The following is a 20,405-nucleotide window of genomic DNA, read 5'->3' on the forward strand; positions in this document are numbered from 1 at the left end:
AGAAGATACAGAAGATGGAAAGAAATCTAAAGAAGGCTTCTTTCAATTACCCTTAAATTAAAAGTGAACACATTATGAGGTCATTAAACACTTGAGCATTACTGAACGGAATTCAGGAAAATCTAATGCAGACTACCTCAAAAATACATGCTTGTGGGAGCACTGACCCCATTTCTCTGGAGTCTGTTTCCCATTTTTAAAAAAATGCTTGTTTCATTTTAAGAAAGCTCAACACATCAAAATGACTTTAGAAAACATGAACTGGGAGTAATCTGTAATATCAACAGATTATCCCCTCCAAAAAGTGACTGGTCACAAGGTTCTTTTAAACACTGAAGAACTCTTGGATTTATAATATGCAATTGATATAGAAAAATCAGTACTTACATAAAGCCTTTTCACAAATGTGTCTAATGTAAGAAACAAGCTTCACCAGGATTTGAAAGAGCATGGCTAAAAGGCCTCATATGTAGAAGCTCTGAGTCTACTGTTGATTTCATACTTTGTAAAACTTGAAATGAAAGGTTTCCTTCCCTACCAAATTCCTCCTTTCTCCATTCGGCATACACTGACCCTCCCTCACGTTTCCAATGAGGCTGAACTAACGTGGCTTTTGAATTCTCACTTCATTGTGTGTAGTCAGGGGCGTCAGCAAAGCCCTGGGGAACAGGCCAGTGTGGGTCAGCCCAATGTTGCTGCCAAGCCCCGGGGGCAAGCCCTGGATGCTTTCTCATCATGGAGTCTTACTCCTCAAAAAGTGGAGTTTGCTGGTTTGCAACTGACACTTATTTGCACTTTACACTTGTTACAATCTAGGTACCCCAGGTCCCAACAATATTACTCAGTACATTATGAAACAGCAGCAGAACAAATTAGGTCTGGTGGCCTTGATCCTTAGACATTTAAGCCTGTAAGACAAAAAGGGAGGCAAGACGGCTCTACTTCCTTCTTCACTGCTTCTCTTTAAGCTCCTTCAGAACAAAGCTGCTGTCAAGGCTCCCTTTCATCAGCCCCTAGGACATCCTACCGGAATGGCTCTCCACCTCCCTGCCGGTTCTACTCCCCAAGTCCCCACTGCCTGAAGCTGGTTCTACCCTAGACATGTGACAGAAATCGCCAATTTAGAAAGTGGGACTCTTACCCCTACCATGGGCTAAATGACAAACTTATCCAAAATTTAGAGTGAGGAAGTTTCTGCTCCATTTAACAGACAAAATTACCTTCTTTGAAAATTACGACTGATGGTGGTCTAAAGACTTAAAATGAGCTACGAAGCTGACATTACCCCACAACTAAATGTAATGAGAGCCATCAATAAAATGTATCAATATGAAGCCAAGCAAAATGTACAATGCTTGGGGAAATAAACTGCCTACAGTACCTAGGGTGAGCTTCATCAGCGCTTGCTTTGGATCCAAGATGTAGTGAGACTCTTCTTTCACGTCAACAATTGCTGCAAATTCTTTCACCTGAGTGGAGCTCGGAGCACCCAGTCTCTCTGCGTATAACCAAAACAAATTTGAATCCAAAAGGTAGATGTTGAGAGTCTTGTTGGTTCTGCAGCTCAGGCCTGTGAAGTTTGTGCTAGTCATGTCCACTCCTGGAAAGAGATACCTGTTCTCCTCAATGTGAGGAATGGAGCTTGGGGCATCGACCTCACATTTCTTCTCAAGGGAAGAAAATGCAACGGTAGGGGCTTCAAAGACACCTTGTTCAGAATCGATGAAGCCTGCCACACCCCTGCTTATGGTCCTGCAACATGCAGTGTAGTAGCTGAAGGGGCTATAGGAAGTTAAAAAATTGCTGCATTCTATGCTGTCTGATGCCACGTGATAAAAGGTCTGCTCCTTGAGGTAGAAAGAATCCAGAGCTGCTGCCATTTCAAAAAAGCTGCACTGTGGCATGCTGACCGAGCTCGGCTTCACGCCCCCGGCAGTCTGGTTGACACAGAGTTCACAGACGTTGTGGGTCCTGGAGAAGGAGTGCCACTGGGGCAGCACCACAGTGTTGCAGCAGGGGGATGCTGTGATCAGCGGCGGGTCTGGCAGCTGTGCCGGGGATTCCAGGGCCAGGGACTCCAGCACTGGAGCGTCTACCCGCCGCAGGTGCTGAAGGAGACGCTCCACCACCTGGTCCCCATGACAGTTGTTGTACTCCAAGGCCACTTCGGTGATCTGAAATACAGGGCAGAGTTGGTGAGGGGCCTGGGGATGACTGAGGGACTAGAAACCCCTTAGCCACGTTTCACTTTCTGCAATCTGTTATCCATGGTCACCTCTGGTTCAAAAATATTAAATGGAAAATTCCAGAAATAAACAAGTCGTAAGTTTTAAACTACACGTCGCTCTGAGTAGTGTGATGAAATTTTTGTCATTACAAAAATTGCGAGCCATCCCTTTGTCTAGCGTGTCAGTGCTGTGGATGCTACTAGCCTGTTACTTAGTAGCCAACTCAGTTATCAGATCAACTGGCTCAGCATCACAGTGCTTGTCTTCAAGTAACCCTTTATTTATTACAAGGGCCCCAAAGTGCAAGGGTAGTGATGCTGGCAATTCAGATATGCCAAAGAGAAGCCAAAAATGCTTCCTTTAAGTGAAATGGCAAAAGTCTCAATAAGAAAAAAAAAAACAAACGGTAAGGTTGCTAAGATCTTCGGTAAGAACGAATCTTCTACCCATGAAATTGTGAAGAAAAATGAAATTTGCGTGTAGTATATACAGGGTTCAGTACCATCTGTGGTTTCAGGCATTCATTGGGGGTCTTGGAACATATCACCAAGAATCCGCAGGGGGGTAGATGAGAGTGCAGGGGAAGATGGTTACTGTATTTTTAAAAATACAACCCCAGGCATGACACTCCTGGGCCAAATTATATGCTGCCCATGAGATAAAACCTCCATACAATCTGGCCCTTTTGGCTTTCCAGTCTCACCCTGCCCTCTTCAGAACAGACCAGGCCCTCCCACAATGCCACGCTGTTACAGAGGCCTGGCTGGGGACACTGCCTCCTCCATCTGTTCCTAAGGCCCAGCACCAGGGCAGCTGCTTCAGGGAAGCTAGTCCTACTCTCACTCCAGGAAGAGCTAGTTTCTGTACCTCCAATGTCCCTGAGGCCCCTTCTATAGTCTCACAAGCCTCTGCTGAGACAGACCTCTTCCCCACAAGCTTATGGAACCTCACGGGCAGAAGCCACATTGGATTTATCCTGCCATCCCCGGGGCCCAGTACAGGGCCAGGCACATAACAAACGCTCAGTAAACCCCTGATGAATGAGTGGCAGCTCAGGGTAATGCACACAATCCCCTTTCTTGGTGAGATTTGCCACTTTACCGTCAGGCCAGTATTGGCAATTTGGATTTACATTTTATTCTAAGATTCTTCTATTTCCAAAAAGAATATTTCATTACCCACCTCCCATTATGGTTTCCTGAGAAAGACAAGTAAGTTACAATCCAAAGGCATTTATTCTCTAAAACAGAAGAGTGTGTCAACTTGAATCAAATCTCACCACAGTTAGTTACAGGGTGCTGTCACTCAGGATTTTGTTTCACTGTGTGTGTGTAAAACAATTTAATGAGTGTAATTTCCAATTTAAAAAAACAAGTTTCATAAAAATAAAAATGTTTTATAACATGTAATATTTATAGTTAATTCAAAACATATATATTTGTACAGAAGAATAAATTGTTCAATAGTTCTTGGCATAAAAAAAGTCACTTTATAACCCACCAGAAAACTACTGGGTAAAGAAAAGAAGTCACTTTAGATGACAGGCCAGTGCTTGAAATTTTATTTCCCCTGCACAAAAACATCTCAGTGGTTTTTGGATGAGGCTCTGACAGCATGCAGTACTAACAAGGTCAAGCCTATATAATCCATGAAGAGCCCAGATGCCCTCTGGCCCCATCCTGGTACTGCTTTATTTGTAGTAATAGACAACTAGTCCCACCCACTCCCCCAAAAACCTCTATAAGACTTCAAGATTTACTGTAATCTTTTACAGAACTCCAAGTAGGAGATCATTAATTATACTGTAGAGAAGAAAATTCCTTGAAAAGTCTTTCTTCATTTCTTTTATCTCCAGTATCTCATAAACAAAGCAGCCACATAAAGAATATTTTTAATTGAAGAAAGTATTCGGTCTACAGCAATGCTTTTTTTTTCTTTTTTTGAGATGGAGTTTCACTCTTGTCGCCCAAGCTGGAGTGCAATGGCATGATCTCAGCTCACTGCAACCTCCGCCTTCTGGGTTCAAGCAATTCTCCTGCCTTAGCCTCCCAAGTAGCTGGGATTACAGGCATGTATTGCCACGCCCAGCTAATTCTTTCTATTTTTATTTCGCCTGGCTAATTTTTTTGTATTTTTAGGAGAGACGGGATTTCACCATGTTGGCTAGGCTGGTCTTGAACTCCTCATCTCAGGTGATCCACCTGCCTCGGCCTCCCAGGGCTTGTAATCCTGCTGGGATTATAAGCGTGAGCCACCACACCCAACCAGCAATGCTTTTTTTGAGACGGAGTTTTGCTCTTGTTGCACAGGCTACAGGGCAGTGGCACGATCTTGACTCACTGCAACCTCTACCTCCCAGATTCAAGCGAGTCTCCTGCCTCAGCCTCCCAAGTAGCTGAGACTACAGGCGCACACCACCATGTCCGGCTAATTTTTGTATTTTCAGTAGAGACGAGGGTTCACTATGCTGGCCAGGCTGGTCTTGAACTCCTGGTATCAGGTGATGTGATCTGCCCGCCTCAGCCTTCCAAAGTGCTGGGATTATAGGCGTGAGCCACCGTGCCTGGCCAGCAATGCTCCTACAGAGTTAGGCGTTATCATTTTTCTCCTATGAAGGGGTATTTATGTTTCGATTCCTTTTTACATAACAGGCAGTTTTGAAAACACAACTCAAGTTATGTCACATTATGTGTATCACTTGATGTCATTTAATTTCATGTGAATAATTAAGGCAATCCTGGCAAATAACTTTAACTGTTCACAGAGTAGATGGTTCCTTCTATTTTCTTTAATCAGGAAAATCTGTGAGTCTGAACATGATAACCGCGCCTTTGCTTACAAGATTCAGACGATGTGAATGCCTCAAATAAATGCTTTTAAAATAGAAAACAAGTTACGAAGACTCTTTGCTGGCTGAGGTAAGCATTTCCTTTGATTAACGAGTTGTGTAATACACACTGCAATGTCTTATAACTTCTCTAGAACTCTCTAGAGACACCGGGGTGTCAGTGGCCTTACATTGGTGTCAGGATCTGTGCTTTTGCGTGTGTACACACAGGCATGTGTCTGGGTATGCATGCAGGTGTGCATGTGTGCAGAAGCAGCTACCCAGTATGGGCTTGGTACAGCCATATGGTCACTCCTGACTGGCATCCTACACGCACCACAGCACAATTATCTAGAATGTTGGTGCTTGGTATGCCGCAACTTTATTCCACTCACTCTAAGATGACCTCTCTCTTCTCAACAATGGAAGCATCCTCAACTTTCTGCCCAATATAAGGCCTAAGGTGGTAATGGAAAAATAAAGCCACCTAACTCTTTCACGGTCAACAAGCTAATGAATTTTTACAGCTCATCTTGCGTAAGTACAGCGTTCATCCTTCCCACCTTACCTGAATGCCCAAAGGCTTCTTCATCTCTGGTCACTGTGTCACAATTTCCCGGATCATAGACCCTACTTTCCATCCTCCACCTCTACCACCCAAGTTCAAGTTCTTACTGCTTTGCAGTTTTCTGGAACCCTGCTGCCAGAAAAACTTTCATAATGATAATGCACAGCTCTGGCTACATCTCTTCACTGTCAGTAAGACTTGTATGGGCCGAGGGCAGTGGCTCATGCCTGTAATCCCAACACTTTAGGAGGCCAAGGAAGGCCGATCGCTTGAGCCCAGGGCTTTTGAAACCTGCCTGGGTAACATGGTGAAACTCCATCTCTACAAAAAAATACAAAAATTAGCCAGGCGTAGAGGCGTGCACCTGTAGTCCCAGCTACTTGGGAGGCTGAGGTGGGAGGATCACTTGAGCTCAGGAGGCAGTGAGCTGAGATCGTGCCACTGTACTCCAACCTGGGCAACAAAGGCAGACCCTAACTCAAAAAAAAAAAGAGAAGACAAAGACTTGGATGACTAGGATTAATCTTGAAATCCTCAGAGAAGTCTGCAAGGCCCTCTCCTCCAAAAGCTTTTTTAAGATCTCTCCCCAGTTAGCCCTTCCTGCAGACCACAAACTCCAGCCTCCTTCCTAACACCCAAACCTGCGGCAACTCCCATCCCTCATGCCTCTGCTCAGGGTCCTCCTTCCCATAAGTTCTTCTCAACCCATGAAGATCCTGGCTGCCCCTACAAGACTGTCTAGAATACTTCACCCATCCAAAGCCTCTGCTAACCCCTCCCCTGTCCAGGACCCCGCTTTCTGAGATGGCACCCTCCCTCCTTCGGTTCCTCCTGACCCTGGGCCTGATCATCCTCTACTTTGAATTACAGGCAGGCTTTCACTCCCTGTGCTGGACAAGCCTCTAAGACCACAGGACAAGATGGTGTTGCATCCATCCTTTCTCCCCTGGACCTTCCCATCGCAGTGCTCAGTAAACATTTGCCAAACTGACCTGAAACAAAAAGGGAAATGTGCTGGACAGGCACTTTGCTTGTCTAGTAGTTCATAATACGGTGAGATGCCGCCTGGTGTTCGGTTATCTCACCCACATGCTGAGGTTAAGGGAATACGCTTACCTCACAGAGACAATGGGAGCCCCAAAGAAAGGAGTCACAGGCAAAACCATGATAAAAAGGAGGCCTGTTGGTAGGTAGAGGATTTGCGGACTGCTGGAGGGGACACTCATTCAGAAACAACAGGCGAGAAAGAAAGAGTCTTCCCACCAGGTGCCTAAATCCAACCACAACCCTCTGGGTAGACAACCCCGCCAGGACCACTACACACCCAAACCAGACAGGAAAGAACTCTCCAAATCCACAACCACAGCCACACCACCTTGATTGAAAACCTTCCTTTCCTACAACAAGCTTTAAGGCTATTAATATTAGATACAGTAAAGGCCTAGTCATTTGAAATGGTGTCTCAGTTCACAAAAGATCCATGTAGTGAAAATTTTCTAAAGAAATAGTTTTATTACTTTGAGTCCTCCCTAATTAGAGGGGAAGAAACAAAGCTATTTCATTTCTTTCTTCTTTCTTCCTCTAAGCCAAAGAGCAGCATTCATTCAGAATACTCCCCGGGGGAATCCTAACTTGAACAAAAAGACTCCAGCACAGCAAAGGGAGGGATCCAGCTGGGCGAGAAGTCCTGCCTCCCTGTCCCTCCAGGCAGGGGGCCAGGCCAGCACTGAGGGCCTCAGGGACAGGCAGCATCTGCTTAGCTGGCCAGTGGTACGCTGGCTGTCTGAAATTGGTTTTGGCCAATTAAGGGATCCTTCAGGGAGAGAAAAAATAAAACCCTCAGTAAATGCAATTTTGCCACCCCAGGCTCGCTCTGCATACTATGCCTGCTGTCTCTAAGTGCCTCCAAATGCTCCATGTAGAAAATAAACTCACACCCAGAGAGGGCGCACCAGATGAAGCCGAAGACAGGCAGGAACAGCAGGCTCCAATGGCGCTGCCTCTGAAAACCACTCTGGCTTCTGCACGACAAGGAAGGTTCAGAGAAACAAGGTGTCCCAACATCACTACTGCTGCTTGCTCTCCTCTGCTGTCCTAAGGATGGCCAGGGCTGGCAGTCTGGCCAAACCCCCAAGACAATGGCATCTCCTAGGCCTCACTAAGCTCGGCCTGTGTTCCTACCACTCCCTGTTTCACCTCCCAAACCAGAGGCTCAACAGCAGTCACATCAGAAGAGGGCATTTGGTACTTCTCTAGAGGGGCACAGTATGGCTTCCCTGCCTCTTCTCACTCACTCCAGACGCTAACAGCTGTCAATAAACATGGCCACAGAGGCTGCGGCAATCCCTGTCCTAGACATGGGCTCTCTCCTGCCCATATGGAGGGGCAAAGAGCAATGCTCAGAGCCATAGCTGCCAGAGTAAACGACTGAGTGCGAGATGAGAGGGGCCAGGTAGATGAGGCTTCCCGACTCCTCATGAGGTGCTTTTCCATCACAGCTCTTACCTCGTCTATTAAAGGATGACTTTCGGCCAGGGGATTAAAAGGTATGAACAGAAACAGCGCTGGTCCTTTCTTCAGCTCGTTATTCAGCAAGAGACTCTTGCCTCCGTGTGGCTGCAGCCACCGAAAGAGCGTCTCCTGGTTTTCTAAGGCCCACTTACAGATGTTCTCAGCTGTGTAGTTCAGGACCTCCCTAGGGAAGACCTGTGAAGGACAAAGGCACAGAAGAAAAAGGAGAGCTCAGTGAGGTAGGGCAAGCTCAAGGCACATCAGTGCTGTCCCAACCCCACCACTGCAGGTGAGAAAACCCAGGCTCGGAGTGGGGCCTGGCCCCGCTGTGCAGCCAACACCTGCTTCTCCAGAGACAGCATTTCCTCACGAGTGGTTGAAAAAACAAAAGTGGTTGCAGGAGGTGACTTCCATATTGTGTGATTCATCTTTCTGTCTTGAGACAGACCCACCTATCAACAAATAATTCTCCCTGCCAGCTGGTGGCAGTAACAACCTCTATCACCCTGTCCAAGGACAGGTATTAAACGTCACTGGGTATTTATAAAAGGACCAAGACATATTTAAGGGAACAGAAATTATGGAGTCAAGGATCACTTCGATTTTGGCCTTGGTCCTTCAAATGCTGCCCCCCAAGGGCAGAATGGAGTCTCTGTGCGGCACAGGCTGTCTGTGCTGTTCACTTGTATCCTCTGGGACTAGACCAACACCAGGCACAGAGCAGGAACTCAACACATGTCTTCATCAATCAAAAATGACCTAAACTTGCACAAGGCCACGGATCATATTTTATGTGCACAAATAAATGAAAGAGACACTTAGATTTTTTGCTTTGTTTTGCTATAAACAACCAATGTATGTGAACATAAAATTAGTTTTGAAATTCTAACAATATAAATCACTGGCTTCAAACAGAACTACCAAAGGGGTGCTTCAGAGGGTTTTACAAAATGAAATATTTAAAACTCCTCAAAATGAAGATTTAAATTGACTCATAACGAAGATAACCACTGTTTGTGTTTTTAAAAATAATGGTATCCCAGTATTCTTGCATTTGATAAAAGGAATGCTACTGCTACACAAACCAACCAACCTTAAACACTACCAAATCGAAGCAGTAAACCTGATATATTTTTCCATCTCATAGTCCTCCCTTTTTTCCCCCATCTACTTTTAATTTCTATCTCAGTGCCCTTTACTATAAATAAATATATGGAGGCTGTGTAACATGCTAAAAATGAAGGATGTAGGAAAATGACAGATAGCAAAAGCAGATGATGTCAAAGCAGCTTAGGCAGAGGCACAAGGAGCGTAGGTGGGCAGCAGAGAAACAACTACAGCAGTGATTGTCAAGGTGGAACAGTGGGAGTTTGAAAAAACATACTCAAACTACACTCAAACATTTCTATTTGGAAAACACAAAAATACATTTGACTTTTGGAATATAAACTGCAAGAAGTAAAGCACAACATCTGGGCTACGAAGATATGCAGAAGCCAGGGCGACTGGCAAGCAAGGGGGCACCCCTGGAGTGGGCCCAACAGTCCCTCCGAAGGCACAAGACTCAGACATTGTGCCAAGGGGGGCACAGGTTTTAAAGGCTGGGTACGCTGGGTGCAGGGAAATTGATCTGTATATGACCTGTAAGTTACTGACAATGATGCGAGAGAGACAGACTACTTCAGGAAAGTCAGCTCAGTGATGTGACTGAGGAAGCAGCAATAGAGTAGAAGCACAGGACTGAGCAGGACACAGGTCAATGCTCAGAAGCAGCTGAGTTCAGGCTGTTCCACAGAAAGCAAATGAAATTGGGGAACAAAGGCGACAATGGAAAACTGAGGCTCTCTGGGATGAGAAGCCATCAACTTCTCACTGTGACTTGACAAGAACTTCAAAAACCCATTACATCAGCTAAGGAGAAAAGCATGTCACATTACTACTCATCATAAAAGAAACAGATAAACAGAGAACATCACTTAGTGGAAGCCTAGCTTCTGAAAACACAGACTCAGAGTAACAATTCTCCAAGAGAGTAACTCTGTAATTTTATCCAGGAAGAAAAACTTTCAAGTCTGTACCAAAATCTAAGAATACAAATAAAGAATTTCTGCACATTAATTTCAAGAGCCCTCTAATGCATGGGTTCTTAATCTGGGGCCTGGGCTCTAGGGTGGGGCTGGAAGAACTCTCCATTCATATATAAAATCATGTGCGCTTTTCTAGAGAGTGTCCATAGATTTTATCCAATTCTCAAAGGAGTCCGTGACCTAAACAAGGTTAAGAACCACTACGCTAATATAAACGTGATTTCAAAATACTTACAAGTGATGTGTTGAAATGTCTATGTAAATACACACTTCCAGAGTGTACTAAGGATACCAGTTTCGCAAGATGTTTATTTGTGATAACCCCAAATCGTACTGTTCCTAGGTAATCTGAAACAGAAAATTTTCCTTTATTAAAGAAAAGGCCTGTGCCTTAAAACAACCACAAAACCCAACGATCAAGTCTTGAAGCACAAACCCCAGGAGCAAAGCTCCTTCTGGTAACCTAGCCTAGAGAGGGAAGGAAGAGGAGTTGAGGAACCTCTCCCCCTGAAACCGACCTCAGCCTCTCAGATGTCAAGCCTGCTCCTGAGAGGATGTCTCTAACGCCTCTGACAATCACTTGTGTTGAGGAGTCCCCTGTGTCCACCTATGATGGTCTGACTTGTCCCCCTTGATCACAGGCTGAGGCACACTATGTTCTCTGTCTGGACACTTCTTGGGGCCGGTTCCTTCTTATTACTCATCTCAGCTCCTACTTTCTCTGAGAAGCCTTCCCTGACCACCCCACCTAACACCTAATATACAGGGGACAGAGTTTACAAAGGGAAACTGGGCTCCCGACCCATTCAGGTACTGTCTTTACCGTTACCCTATTTTTGATAGCACTTATTAACATTTGCATAATCTCATTCATTTATTTAGATTTCCTTTGGTCCAATGTCCTCTCTCTTTTTTTGAGATGGAGTCTCGCTCTGTGGCCCAGGTTGGAGTGCAGTGGTGCGATCTCGGCTCACTGCAACCACTTTCTCGTGGGCTCAAGCAATTCTCCTGCCTCAGCCTCCCGAGTAGCTGCAATTACAGGTGTGCACCACCACACTCAGCTAATTTTTGTATTTTTAGTAGAGACAGGGTTTCACCATGTTGGCCAGGCTGGTCTTGAACTCCTGACCGCAAGTGATCTGCCCGCCTCTGCCTCCCAAAGTGCCAGAATTACAGGTGTGAGCCACCACGCTCGGCCCAATTTCCTCTTCTGACGGTAATTTCTGTGAAATTAGAGATTTTGTTTCATGCTAGATGTATCCCAGGACCTACAGAAGTGCCAGGATGTATAGTTAAGAGATCAAAAAATATTTATTAAATGAACAAATCTAGCATATATAAAGTCTTATACACATCAACAAGAAAAGAAAAATTGTTAAAATGGGCAAACCACAGAAAAGGAAATGTGCATACATGGCTAAAAATTACTGGAAATAAACTCAACCTCACTATCCTGAAAGAAAGCAAATTAAAACAAAAGACTATTTTTGACCCTCAAATTGCCCAGAATTTAAGACATAGGAAACATCAGGTATTGATGAACAGCAGAGAAATGAGTATTTGATGTGATGCTGGTGGAAAATGGCAAAACGGCACAGCCACTCAGGAGAGCAGCTGCTGTACTGACTAGAAGAAGAATGGACACAGCTGAGATTTCCACTGCTGAGCATCCACATGTGTGTTGGAGCCACACGCAAGGACATTCACCAAGAAACACTCTGCAAATGTTAAAAACAATGAGGCAGGACTATACAGCAGAAACAGAAGCTGAAAAAGTTACAGTAGAACTTTGATGTTAACCAAAAAAAAAAAAAAAAAAAAAGGAAAAAAAGAACTCACACTTATAAATTAGTATTTTTTTTATATATATATATATATATAAAAATTTCCCCTCCTACGGGCACATATGTTGAGAAATGTACAAAGAATCTAAAAGGATAATAAAAGTGGTCTGATACTGGAGAACAAACATCAACAGGGACCTTATCCTTATGTGTGAAGCTTTCTTTTTTTTTCATGGAGTATAATATTTGTGTGATTATAAAGTATTTAGTGTTAAAGGAGGGTGAATAAGATACTGCAGAAAAAGGTACAATCTTTCCTATCCCCTATTGCTTTATTAGCACATGCTAAATAAAACATCAGTTAAACTTTAGGCCAGGTGCAGTGGCTCATGCCCTTAATCCTAGCACTTTGGGAGGCTGAGGTGGGTGGACTGCCTGAGCTCAGAAGTTTAAGACCAGCCTGGCCAACACAGTGAAACCCTGTTTCTACTAAAAATATAAAAATTAGCTGGGTGTGTTGTGGTGGGCACCTGTAATCCTAGCTACTTGGGAGGCTGAGGCATGAGAATCATGTGAACCCAGGAGGCAGAGGTTGCTGTGAGCTGAGATCCCAAGATCGTGCCACTGCACTCCAGCCTGGGCGACAGAGTAAGACTCTGTCTCCAAAATAAATAAATAAGTAAACTTTAAAAAAAAAATCAGTTAAACATCAAATGTTACCAAATTATATACAGGTAGCTAGGATATAAAAATATTGAGGTGCTAAACCCATAAAGTTTCTAGTTTTATCCCACGACCCCCACCTTTCAGTGGTGTGGTTCTCTCTCCCTCAGGTAAGGAGTGGCTGACAAAGATGAGGTGGGAGTGAATATGTTTCTACTGCCAGAGTCAATAATTTTTCATACAAACCTGATGAGTTTAAAATGGCACAAAACAAAAGAAATACAGGACAAATAAGCCAGAAATTAAACAGACTGATTACTTATGGGGTGGCTGGGGAAAAGGGGGAATGGGAACGGGAAAGCAGGGCTGAGGAGGCCTGGCACTGAGTAGGTCTTTTTGTATCTGACTCCTAGGGCCACAGTGATGTATCACACACCCTTCACACACTCCAAAATTAAACCATTAGTTAAAACCAAGCAAGATGTGGCAAACCCAAAGTGGAATACAGCATGTACAAATAACCCTAACTATTGCAAATGGGTAACACCATGGCGAATGGGATAGGATGAAAAAACTAACCTAAGTAACTGGAAAACAGTATCTTGACTGGATGCTGTAAAACTAAAGGCAAAAAGAATTGTACATAAATGCTGTAAATCTGGTAGTAAATGTGTTTCTTAAGGAGGTATAAGTCAGCAATTCTGAAACTACGAACTTATTTACTTATTTGTAGTAAATACATTATAGATAATTATAGCCAGGACTCTCACTGTCACAGTAAGAAGTTATATATTAATAAGAGAAGGCTAAAATAAACTCTGTAATGTTAAATTGAAATCAGAATGAATATAAACGTATGGTTTTTGATACATACACACACACACACAGAGGGAGAGAGAGGATGGATAGAGAAATACAGATATATGCATATGTGTGGATATAATACACTTCCTAGTTCCATCTACTGAGAAGACCTAGAATTGTAATGACATCCTGACACCAAAGAGCATACCTAGCATGTAGATCTTGGTTTCTAAATGCCATTCTCCAGTAAAAGAAACCAGGGCCCTTAGAGAAGAGGTTGATTCCAGAGCTGGGGTAAAGAAAGTACAAGATAAGCCTGAAATACCTTGTATCAGAACTAAAGAAGTGGGCCGGGCATGGTGGCTCACACCTGTAATCCCAGCACTTTGGGAGGTCAAGGCGGGTGAATCACCTGAGGTCACGAGCTCGAGACCAGCCTGGCCAACATAGTGAAACCCCATCTCTACTAAACATACAAAAATTAGCCTGGCATGGTGGCACACGCCTGTAATTCCAGCTATCTGCGAGGCTGAGGCAGCAGAACCGCTTGAACCCAGAAGGTGCAGGTTGCAGTGAGCCGAGATTTCGCCATTGCACTCCAGCCTGGGCGACAAGAGTGAAACTCTGTCTCAAAAAAAATAAATAAATGAAGTAAAGAAGTGCTCATAAAAGGATGGGGGTTTGTCCAAAGGACCCAGGAGCCAAGCGGAAGCCCTCCTAGTAGCCAAAGCTGGAACAATTTGAGCAACAAAATAAACAATGACAGTACACAGAATAAGATAAATACCCATGACTCCATAATAATATTAATGAGAACAGTCAGCTCTTCTTTATGGGAGAATTCCACTAATAATGAAAAATGAATGAAGGAAACAGAAAATAACCATTTGAACACCAGAGTAATTATTGCAGGCAAGATCCACCGATGGCGGCTAAAATTCTTGAGCAAAACTTTGAGGATATATTAATATAGTAACAAACGATCTTCCCCCAAGGTTATTTATTTACTAATTACAAAGAAAGAGATAGTAACTTTTCAGTAGAGAAACACAGCAGACACTACTTTAACCAAATGATCACAGTTAATGTGACCAGTAGGAGACACACTGACATCCTATGGACCCCCCGATAAGAAGTGCTGAGAAGGACCTATTTCTATGGTATTGTTGTCAAAAGACATGACCTATTCCAATAACAAGAAAACAGACAAAATTGAGTGATTTTCTACAAAATGCCTGAGAAGTATTCTTCAGAAGTGTCAAGGTTATAAAGGACAAGGAAAGACAGAGGATTTGTCATAGGCTGAAGGAAACAGAAAAAACCAACTCGTTGAGATATGGGATCCCAGACTGGATCCTGAAACAAAAACAGGCACTAGTGGAAACACTCAGACAATTCAAATGAGGTCTGCAATTTAGTGAATAGGACTGTACCAATGTTAATTTCTTTTTCTTTTCTTTTTCTTTCTTTCTTTCTTTTTTTTTTGAGAGACATCTTCTTGCTCTGTCACCCAGGCTGGAGTGCAGTGGTGCATCTTGGCTCACTGCAACCTTAAGTGATTCGACTGCCTCAGCCTCCCGAGTAGCTGGGATTACAGCCAAGCACCCCCACGTCTGGCTAATTTTTCTGTATTTTTAGTAGATAAGGGTTTCACCATGTTGGCCAGGATGGTCTCGAACTCCTGACCTCAAGTGGTCCACCTGGCCTCAGCCTCCTAAAGTGCTGGGATTACAGGTGTGAGCCACCACGCCCAACACTAATATTAATTTCTTATTTTGTACAAAACCTCCTAACAATTGGTTATGTAAGATGTTAACAATGGGGGAAACTGGCTAAAGGCAGGTAATTATGGAACTCCCTGTTCTATTTTTGCATCTTTTCTCTAAGTATAGAATTAGTTAAAGATTTTTAAGAACTTTGTTTAAAGGGCATGGCATATAAGTCCAGATCCCAAAGCTGTCAGAAGAAACAGACCAAAGAGAGGATGTGAATTAGCAGGACCAAAACACCACTCTCTCAGAGGCAACTGATCTTGGCGGACAGTCACAGTTAAAAGAAGAGAAGGAAACGCAGCCAGTAAGGAAATTCATTTGATAGCCTGCCAAAGTCACCATCACCATTTATTAGAGCAGAGGAACAAGAAGTGACAGCCTGACCCCAAAGTTAAAAGGGGCCATTCAAAAACCTGTTTAACTGCATTAATAAGAATGGACAGTCTGCCCACACAGAACAAATTCTAACATGCTCAAACATATTACAATTTCAAAACTGCATTTTTCACACATAGAGAAATTTACAAAAATCACACTTCTATTTAAGTTCTAGCATATGGTGGAAAACTTGCTGGAAGAAGCAGCTTAAATTTGCAGTCTCACGTGAACAAAGAATACTTAGATTAGCAGAGGAAGTTTATAGCGTAAAGATGACACAAAAAAACCGCATGTCACATCTCCTTATCCAGAGTGTTCTCTGATAAGCGGAGCTCCAGGGCTTTCTACCATAGAGGTCTTAATCATTTATAGAATGAATTCTTTTGTCCTAAAAGTCATGAAGTTTCAATATTTTAATTAAGAACCTGGAATCTGTTGGACAATTAAAAATAAACTAAGACTCATACTCTCCCCTCCTCTACCCAAAAAGGTCTAACAACTGCAGTATCCCATTCAATTAAAAAAAAAAAATTCTCCATTAGCCTGGTAATTGGCCAGTTCAAGATCTTTGTTAACCACACAGCGACAACTGGTGTCAATGATCACTGCAAGATGTAATGAGATCTTGAAGAAACATCTGGGTAAAAGAATTAGTTACTAAGCAGTTTCCACAGCTGCTCAAGCAGGTGGCTAAGAAGGTCAAGGTGACCATAGCATGTCTCTTGGCACCACTAACTTCTCAGGGAGGGAGGGTGCTCCTTTGCTGCTTGCTACAGAGGGTGCTGAGCCCTGGGCCCCGTGATCATCAGCTACAAGGCCGTGCACACAGGCACCATCTAGACTCATCACAGCACATCTCCCATGGGCATGGGCTGGGGAACCAGCACTATTACGTTGATGCTAATACTGTTTGCTGTGCTTTGAGTAGAAATGGTCTTGTGCTTTGACCCATCAAATCTTGCCTACTTTTGGCAGGCAGGCAGGTTTACTCCTGGTCATCTCTTGTGAGTGGGATTCTTCTCTGCCCCTAACAGAATGCTCCCCTCTTACTTCCTACACCCTCCCCAGGTATAGCTTTGGCTGCCCTTCTTGTGCCTCCCATGCACCGCTGTCACCATTCACCTCATGGCAGCTACTAAGGGTGCCCTAAAAGACCTGAAACTCCATCTGGTTTCCACTCACATTCATCTGGCTCACTCTCCTCTAGTTTGGATAGAAGCTTTTTGGTTTTGGACAATGTTTTAATACACAACTACAGCTGACCCTTGAACAACATGGGTTTGAACCGCATGGGTCCACTTACATGCAGATTTTTTTTTAATCAAACACAGATCCAAAATACAGTATTTGCAGAATTTAAAACCCACCTATATGGAGAGCCACTTTTCATACATGCAGGTTCTGAAGGGCCAACTGTGGGACTCGAGTATGCAAATTCTGGTATATTTGGGGATCTTAGAACTAATCCCCAATCTATAACAAGGGACAACTGTATTTTAGTTTAGTATCATATGACTTAAATTTCATTTTAAATATTAAAATGTCAGTTTAGGGCTGGACATGGTAGCTCATGCCTGTAATCCCAGCACTTTGGGAGGCCTAGGTGGGTGGATCAACTGAGGTCAGGAGTTCGAGACCAGCCTGGCCAACCTGGTGAAATCCCATCTCTACTCAAAATTAGCCAGGCTTAGTGGCAGGCACCTGTAGTCCCAGCTATTCGGAAGGCTGAGGCAGGAGAATCACTTTAATGTAGGAGGTGGAAAAAAAAAAATTCATCATTTTTATACTGATTATATGTTGAAATAATTTGGATACACTGGGTTAAATATTAATTTCACCTGTTTCTTTGATTTGCCTCCCCCCCCCGATCTTTTTTTTTTTTTTTTTTTTAAAGGATAGTCTCATTTTGTCACCTAGCCTGGAGTAAAGTGGCCCGATCTTGGCTCACTGCAACCTCTGCCTCCCAGGTTCAAGCGATTCTCCTGCCTCAGCCTCCTGAGTAGCTGAGATTGCAGGTGTGCGCCACCATGCCCAGCTAATTTCTGTATTGTTAGTAAAGACAGAGTTTCACTATGTTGGCCAGGCTGGTCTCGAATTCCTGACCTCAAGTGATCTGCCTACCTCAGCCTCCCAAAGTGCTGGGATTACAGACCTGAGCCACTGCACCCAGACTCACCTATTTCTTTTTAATTTTTAGTGAAGCTACTAGAAAATTTTAAATTAGGCTGGGAATGGTAGCTCACATCTATAATCTCAACAGTTTTGAGAGGCTGAGGCAGGTGGATCACTTGAGGCCAGAAGTCCAAGACCAGCCTGGGCGAGAGAGTGAGACCCTAGCTCTAAAACAATTTGTAAAAATTAGCTGAGCGTGATGATGTCAGCCTATAGTCCTAGCTACTCAGGAGGCTGATGCAGGAGGACTGCTTGAGCCCAGGAGGTCGAGGCTGCAGTGAGCTTTAATTGCACCACTGCACTCCAGCCTGGACAACAATGTGAGACCCTGTCTCAAAAAACAAAACTAAAAAAAGAAAATTTTAAATTAGCTATGTGGTTCATATTGTATTTCCACTGGATTATGCCAGAGTGGTAATGATGAAAAAGCAAGATTCATGTATCTCAGGAAGAAAATTAGGCTGAGATGATAAATCCAGCAGCCAGCAAGTCTTAGTAATTGGCACTTATCTGGTAAGATCACATGAGACAATGTTTCTTGAATTTTTTTCATGAAAATCCCTCCAACAGCAAATAATTATCTTTAAGAACGTGTCCCCTTTTCTTCAAAAAGGAAAAAGTGGGGCTCTAGACCTATGACTCTAGCCCGAGCTTCTGAAGTTAATTCTCTCTCAGAGGCCTACAGTAAATAGCACTTGGTGTACTACAAAGTACCCAAGGATACACTGAAAGAACAGACAGAAACTACAGATCTGAACAATGTGGAATTCCTTACATTAGGGAATGTCATCTGCTATCACGGAGACTTCTGTGTGAGCTCACCTCTAAGGCATCATGTACCAAAATGGAATATCAGGTCAAGAAAAATGCTCATAAAGGTAACTGCTAACAAACCAACATATACTTCAAAACAAAATACCACTGGATTAAGTCACATGGCATTTAATCAGCATGGCTAAGAAGTCATTTACTCCATGGGGAAATTCTTCTCATTTCTTTAAACTGGAAAACAGTGATATCCCAAAAGACAAACCTGTATCATGCTACCTTCCATCTGTTGGGAAACAACTCTCATTTTAGTCTGTTAATTTTAACTTCTACTTTCCCACTCTTCTTTCCAAAGTCAGAATAAGGAGAACAATAGGATTATTTTAAAAGGGATTAAAATAACCCCTCTAATTTTAATCTTTACAGAGTGATTCACTTTTCAAGTTCTTCATAACCATTTACTAGACAGTGATGTCATACATTTCCAATAAAGTGTCCATTAAAACGAAAAAACCTTCGAAGAAATGTAACATTACAGAAATGCTTCTTTTCAATGTATAAACTATCATTATTTGGATTTTCCCCCTAGAAATGAGACAGTGAAATGTACATAGTTTCAAAATTCTTAATATAAAGCACAAAGCAATCATCTAGAAAAAAAAAAATCTGGCATTTGGACATCACAGACACACTGTGGTGTTTGCCAAGATATTACTAAACTAACACGTAACTTATAAGCTGTGATTCTTTTTTTCTTCCCTCTTTTTTTTTTTTGAGATGGAGTCTCGTACTGTCCCCCAGGCTGGAGTACAATGGCGTGATCTCGGCTCACTGCAACCTCTGCCTCCCAGGTTCAAGTAATTCTCCTGCTTCAGCCTCCCGAGTAGCTGAGATTACAGGTGTCCACCACCACGCCCAGCTAATTTTTTGTATTTTTAGTAGAGATGAGATTTCACTGTATTGGTCAGGCTGGTCTCGAACCCCTGACCTTGTGATCTGCCCGCTTCAGCCTCCCAAAGTGCTGGGATTACAGGAGTGAGCCACGGCGCCCGAGAGCTGTGATTCTTTTTGTGTGTGAGCTAGGCAGGAAGGAAAGAGAAATGTAGTTCCAAATACATGATTTTAGGAGGGAATAAACTATAGTACTAAATACGCATTGTTACATATACTTAACGTGACAGTAAAATAAACACCCTCACATCAGCTGTTCTCATTTAGTAAGTCTAAAGAACCATATTAAAATGATCAATTCAGGCTGGGCACAGTGGCTCACACCACCACGGTGAAACCCCGACTCTACCGAAAGTACAAACATTAGACAGACGTGGTGGCGCATGCCTGTAATCCCAGCTACTCGGGAGGCTGAGGCAGGAGAATCGCTTGAACCCGGGAGGCGGAGATTGCAGTGAACCATGATCACACCACTGCACTTTAGACTCAGTGACAGAGCGAGACTCCATCTCAAAAGAAAAAATAAAATAAAATAAAAAATAAAATGATCAACTGAAAAACTTCCCTTATATGCACTTCAATAAAAATTTTTTTTTTTTGGTAGCCCTCAGGGGAAGGAAGGACTCTGCAAACTAAATATATCCACTGAGAAACCTCCTCCACCCCATTTCAGGCTGTTCTTAAGGTCTAACACAGGAGTCAGCTAGATGAGGTCTCTGTCACATGTTCTCTTTTTCCCCTCCAAACAATGCTTTAAAAATGTAAAAAACATCCTTAGCTCCCAGGCCTACAAAAATAGGCCAAGGGCCATTGCTTTTTCAAGATGACGTGTCCCTTACAGATAACTAGGGCAAAGCTCCCTTATTTTACAGATGGGAAACCTGAAACCTGA

At 43.2% G+C, this 20,405-nt stretch overlaps 1 protein-coding gene across 3 annotated transcripts in view; it reads right to left on the bottom strand.

Moving 5' to 3' along the window:
• The window catches only part of TXNDC11 (thioredoxin domain containing 11), a 63,293-nt gene that overhangs the window by 10,152 nt on the left and 32,736 nt on the right, over positions 1-20,405 (bottom strand). For 2 of the 3 annotated variants that reach the window (XM_007985937.3, XM_037989846.2), the window contains 3 exons: positions 10,457-10,569; positions 8,129-8,329; positions 1,382-2,174 (listed from right to left, as the gene is read on the bottom strand). In XM_007985937.3, the coding sequence (XP_007984128.1) occupies positions 1,382-2,174; positions 8,129-8,329; positions 10,457-10,569 (1,107 nt within the window). Of the gene's footprint in view, positions 1-1,381; positions 2,175-8,128; positions 8,330-10,456; positions 10,570-13,680; positions 13,762-20,405 lie in introns of all 3 variants that reach the window. The other variant, XM_037989847.2, reaches the window with a different exon arrangement.

This window comes from Chlorocebus sabaeus, chromosome 5 (assembly GCF_047675955.1).
Source record: "Chlorocebus sabaeus isolate Y175 chromosome 5, mChlSab1.0.hap1, whole genome shotgun sequence".
In the NCBI taxonomy this organism is placed as follows: domain Eukaryota; kingdom Metazoa; phylum Chordata; class Mammalia; order Primates; family Cercopithecidae; genus Chlorocebus; species Chlorocebus sabaeus.